At 36.4% G+C, this 5,633-nt stretch overlaps 1 protein-coding gene and 1 long non-coding RNA gene across 2 annotated transcripts; one reads left to right on the top strand and one right to left on the bottom strand.

The window, feature by feature from the left end:
- The first annotated feature begins 452 nt into the window (after positions 1 to 452).
- LOC132042383 (uncharacterized) lies at positions 453 to 1,333 on the top strand. Its single transcript, XM_059432932.1, has one exon. The coding sequence runs from the start codon at positions 482 to 484 to the stop codon at positions 1,331 to 1,333; it is 852 nt and encodes a 283-aa protein (XP_059288915.1). The 5' UTR covers positions 453 to 481.
- A 760-nt stretch (positions 1,334 to 2,093) lies between these two features.
- Positions 2,094 to 3,288, bottom strand: LOC132042384 (uncharacterized). Its single transcript, XR_009411461.1, has 2 exons — positions 2,791 to 3,288; positions 2,094 to 2,571 (listed from the first exon to the last, which is right to left on the bottom strand). It is a non-coding gene; the product is annotated as an uncharacterized LOC132042384 (long non-coding RNA).
- Between the last annotated feature and the right edge of the window lie 2,345 nt (positions 3,289 to 5,633).

Genomic DNA, 5,633 nt, shown 5'->3' with positions numbered 1-5,633 from the left:
CCTCATGGTATAACAAACCAGTAATTAAAAAAGAGAAAATCATTTAGTTGAAAACGTGACAATAAGAACTTTTTAATTTCTATTTCTATTTCCCTTGTTGTTTTCCTTTGCTTGTCTTGTCTGCCTGAGAAAAAAAGATTAATGTCAAAAAGTCATCCCTAATCCCAAATATTTAAAATAAAAGCTTTTAGGGTTATATATAGCAGCACTACATGTCTGACCCTATATGTCATGTACATTTTCTTTTGTGGTTAATCACCAAAAGGAAAAATAATATTAAGACCAATTATTAAATCTTTAATTAAAGTAAAATCATCACTTTCCTTCCTCTTTCCTAACTTCCACTCCTCTCCCCTACATCTCTCTGTATTTTTCAACACCTATATATCATCACTCTCTCCTTCTCTACTTTCTCAAATCTAATTTCCCATTCTTCTCACCAGAGCAAAAAACACACAATAATTTCATATACTGAAATTAAATGAAGACGGAAATGGTAGATTTCAACTTTGACAGTGCTTGTACTACTCCTTATATAAGTGCTCCTTCGAGTCCTCAACATTTTGGGACAGCATTCTTTTTCAGTGCCCCAACAAGTCCTACTCGTATTTCCGCCCTTTACGGAGAAACTAACGTTACCCGTTACAACGATCGTGATGATGATAATGCAGATGATTTCGCTTTTGAATTTAACGGACATGAATTGGAGAAAAACATAATAATATCAGGAGCTGACGAGCTATTTGATGGCGGAAAAATCAAGCCTTTATTTGAGTCCCCGATATCACCAAAGCTGAGGCTCAAAGGTAAGAAGAACGCGATCGAGCCAATTGTAGAAGCCAAGGAAAGAACTCAAAATTCTATAAGAAATAATTCTTCTGGTTCCAGTAGACATAAAGCGACAAGATCATTATCTCCTCTGAGAGTATCGGATTTATTGTTAATTGATGAGGATGATGAAAGTATTGATCAAGAGAAAACAGAGTCCTCTGTTTCATCGTTGATATCGCTATGGAACAGTTGGAAATTGAAAGACTTATTGCTATTCAGAAGTGCTTCCGAGAGTCGAGCAAGTAGCAGTACAGAAGAGTTAAACAAGTATTCGCTAGTGAAGAAAATCCGTCGAGAAGATGTGAAAAAATCATCCGTATTGAACTCGAGGAGGAAGATGAGGAGACCGATTTCGGCTCATGAATTGCATTACAAGATGAAGAAGGAGATGTTGAAAGATATGAAGAAGAAAACTTTCTTACCATATAAGCAAGGTCTACTTGGTTGGCATGGTTGCACTGGCCTTGATGATACAATTTCAGCTTATATGACTCCTCGTTAATAGTCTGATTCTTTCCATGTGTAATTACATTTCTTTGTTTGATATACACTTCTGATTTCCACCTCATCCGATGTGAATTTTTCTAAAGATCCCTTGCTAGAGAATTTGAACTTGATGAGCTCAGCTTCTAAAGTTCTTAATACTGAACTCATTTGTTGGGTTCAAAATTGATATTTATTGGTTGCTCTAACTATACAGGAAAGGTTTTTTTGTTTGATTAGGGCTCGATTATATAATCTCAGTATACATCACTCGTCGCCAATAGTTTATAGGCAGAATAGATCGGACACCTTTGAACCTGACGATTTTCAGTTAGTGTGTTGACAAGAAGCCCTCTATTGTTCTTCAAAAAGATTCACTCATGGAGACTGATTTAGAGAAAGCAAAGAAGGATTGAAGAAGACGGACAAATTAAGGTTTCAATGAGACAACCTTAATTTGACCGACACATATATTGAATGGACCCGGTTGCTTTACTTTTACCTTTGGGTTGAGAGAAAGCATTGAGCTTCTGTGTTTTTACACGACTTGGGCTTCTGAAGAATAAGGCCCAATTGTAAATATTCCCTACTTAGTATTATTTTAGGAAACTTCTAGAATTGATGAGCTGTGCATAATGAGGTGTAAATAAATCTGTTATAGTTGGTTACTTAGATTTGGGAAATTAGGATTTAGTCCTTTTATTCTTTTACGTATTTTACCTGATGGGTAGTGTCTTGTATAAATCAATGTGTTTGGCAATGAATGAATACACCGAAAATTCTCCACATCAATATCTCATTTCAATTCTTACATGGTATCAGAGCATTAGCTCGATCCAAATTTATTTACAAAGTTTTTTGCAAAATCTTTCAAATCACCCCTCACAAAATCTTCTTCAAATCTTCAACTAAAAAATGGATGAAGTAAATGTCACTGGAATCACAAACATCACTGAAAATGATACTACATACGATTACACCCATCCTTATGACCTTATCATCTCAATTCCTTAGATTCACCTGGAATGAAACTAATCCACTCCATCTTTGATGGAAGAGGTTTTCCAGGATGGAAGAGGTCCATTTTCATTGCTCTTTCAGCTAAGAAGAAACTTGGCTTCATCAATGGTGCTTGCAAAGCTCCAGATTTGAATCACAAAGACTTTGAGCAATGGAGTTGTGTCAATGATATGGTCACAACCTAGTTGTTGAATGCAATGTCAAAAGATATTGCTGACAGTGTGATTTATTTTAAAACTGCTAAGGAATTATGAGACAACTTGGACCAGAGATTTGGAAAACCCAATGGGGCCAAATTATATCACCTGCAGAAGGAATTATCAAGTTTAGTACAGGGAAACAATGACATAGCAGGTTATTTTACAAAACTCAAACGTTTATGGGATGAACTGGAGTCACTTAATCTAGTTATATGTTGCATCTGTGAATGTGTGTGTGAAGGAAAAGGAAAGTTACTCAAAGGATTGTAGGACCAGAGACTGATCCAATTCCTCATGGGTCTAAATGATGTATATGGTCAGGCAAGAGGTGTCATCCTAATGATGAGTCCTCTCCCAAGCACGGATCAGGCTTATAGCTTATTGCTACAAGATAAAAATCAGAGGGAAGCTTATGTCAATGCTTTCATTCCTCATGATTCCAACTCATTCCTGGTAACAAGACAAATGAGAGAAAATTACAGAACTGGGAATCAGAGTAACAGAGGAGGAGGTGCAACAAAATTTGGTAATCCAGTTCAAAAGTTTGTGAAGCCATCACAAAAGTTCAAACCAAGAAGGACAATCCTAATGTGAGTTGTACTAACTGTGGAAATACAGGGCATGTGCTAGGTGATTGCTATAGAATCATAGGGTTCCCTGAAGATTTTGAGTTCACAAAGAATAAAGACTTTCAAGAACCAATCAAGGGTAATGCAGTGATGTCAACAGAGGATAATGATGATTCATACACCACACATGCAAAACCAAATCAAAATAATTTTAGTGAAGAACAGTGCAGTGATTTGGCAAAGCAAGTAGTGAAGGAAATGAGAATGAATCAACCAGGAACTTCAGGGACAACACTCAATGCAAGTGCAATTGCTGGTACAATTCTAAAATACTCAGGTTCCTGTTTTTCAGTTTACAATTCAAGCACCTGGATCATTGATTCAGGTGCCTCAGAACATATGTGCTTCAATTCTAAATCATTCTTGTTTCTAACTCCTCTTCCTATGCCTTTAAGTGTCAGTCTACCTAACTCCTTCAAGATCATTGTCACACATACAGGAAGTGTGTCCATTCTACCTAGTCTCACATTGAAGAATGTTCTATATGTTCCTGATTTTAAGTATAACTTGCTATCTATACATAAGTTATGTATTCAATTGAGATGTCATGTCTTATTTACTCCTATTGGGTGTATGTTACAGGACCTTTCAATGAGGAAGGAACAAGTTTTTGGTGAAGTAGGAGAAGGACTATATCTACTCAAGCCTACTAAATTAGAGCCCAGCCCACTTAAGGATGCATTTTCAATTCCACAAGGAAGCAATTCCAATATAGTATCTAGTAAAGTAGTTTCAATTCAAAAAGGAAGTCATTCCACTGATGTTTCTAGTTCTAGTTTTATGTCTAGTCAAGACTGTAGTAATGTTTCAATTTCAGCAAATGATATTCCTAATGTAAATCTATGGCATGTCAGATTAGGGCATCTGCCTTTTCCAGTAATGAAAAGTCTTGATTTCATTCAGTTTCCTTCTAATTCTGAGTGCATTTGCAATGTTTGTCCTCAAGCTAGGCAAAGTAGAATGCCTTTTCCTATCAGTACCATCAAAACTAAAGGAAATTTTGAAATGATACACATTGATACATGGGGACCATTCAGGGTGTCTACTTATAATGGTTATAATTATTTCTTGACCATAGTAGATGATTATAGCAGGGGTACTTGGACTTTTCTTTTAAAAACAAAGAGTAATGCCTTTCCAGTTCTGAAAGATTTTTTAACAATGGTGGAAAGACAGTTTGGTTTGAAAGTTAAGAGGATAAGGCTTGATAATGCTTTGGAACTTGGTAGATGTTCTTAAGAGGCTGCTTTTCTAAGTTTTGAAGCAATCATTCATGAACGATCTTTTGTTGCTACCCCTCAACAAAATGGAGTGGTTGAGAGGAAGCATAAACATTTGCTTGAAATAGCTAGGGGACTCTTATTTCAATCTAAATTGCCTATCAAGTATTGGGGAGAGTGCATTCTCATTGCAACTCATTTGATTAATAGGTTACCTTCTAAAGTATTACAAGGAAAGACACCTTATGAAATCATTTTTGGTACCAAGCCATCCTACCAGTACCTTAGATCTTTTGGATGTTTATGTTGTGTTTCCACATTGTCTCATGGAAGAGACAAATTTCAACCTAGGGCAAAAATGTGTGTTTTTCTTGGTTACCCTCAGAATAAAAAAGGATATAAGGTTTTGGAAATTGATAGTCACAAAGTTTTTGTCTCAAGAGATGTTAAATTTCATGAAGATCATTTCCCTTTTGCCAATACCAACTGCCCTCCTACACATGAAGATATTTTTCCCTCACATGACATATTACCTAATCCAACAACAACTTTCCTTGATCCTATGACTACTTCTACCTCTGATTCTTTTCCTGATTCTTCTACAGTTTCACCTTCTACATTTGATCTTGATCCCATCAATTCTAGTCCTATCAGTTCAACATCTCATACTTCTACTTCCAGTTCTCTACCAAATCCTAGCTCTACTTCTCCTATTCAATCTTCTCTATACCACATTTGAACACCAGGGCATCTGAAAGGGTCCAAATTACCTCAAGGATTACATCTGCAACAATATTCATCTCACAGATGTTACCAATTCTTGTTTCATTCATCCAAATCAGCCTACACTATTCCTAACCAATATATCCTACAATCTTTATCCTCTATCACAGAATCACACAGTTTTAGTGAAGCATCTAGACACCCAGGCTGGATTAAGGCTATGGAAGATGAAATTTCTACTCTTGAACTCAACCACACTTGGGATGTGGTAGAATTGCCCCCAAGAAAGAAACCTTTACCTTCTAAGTGGGTTTACAAAGTCAAGCATAATTCAGATGGGTCTATTGAGAGGTTGAAAGCTAGATTGGTGGTAAGAGGGGACATACAAAAGGAAGGGGTTGACTACACAGACACTTTTTCACCTGTGGTTAAGATGACCACAATCAGGTGCCTTTTCACTATTGCTATCAAGAAGGGTTAGTCAGTTTCTCAGTTAGATGTGAATAATGCCTTCTTCCATGGTGATT

This window comes from Lycium ferocissimum, unplaced genomic scaffold (genome assembly GCF_029784015.1).
Source record: "Lycium ferocissimum isolate CSIRO_LF1 unplaced genomic scaffold, AGI_CSIRO_Lferr_CH_V1 ctg14905, whole genome shotgun sequence".
Taxonomy (NCBI): domain Eukaryota; kingdom Viridiplantae; phylum Streptophyta; class Magnoliopsida; order Solanales; family Solanaceae; genus Lycium; species Lycium ferocissimum.
The sequence above is the reverse complement of the archived record's forward strand: the minus strand, read 5'-3'. Positions and strand labels throughout refer to the sequence as shown.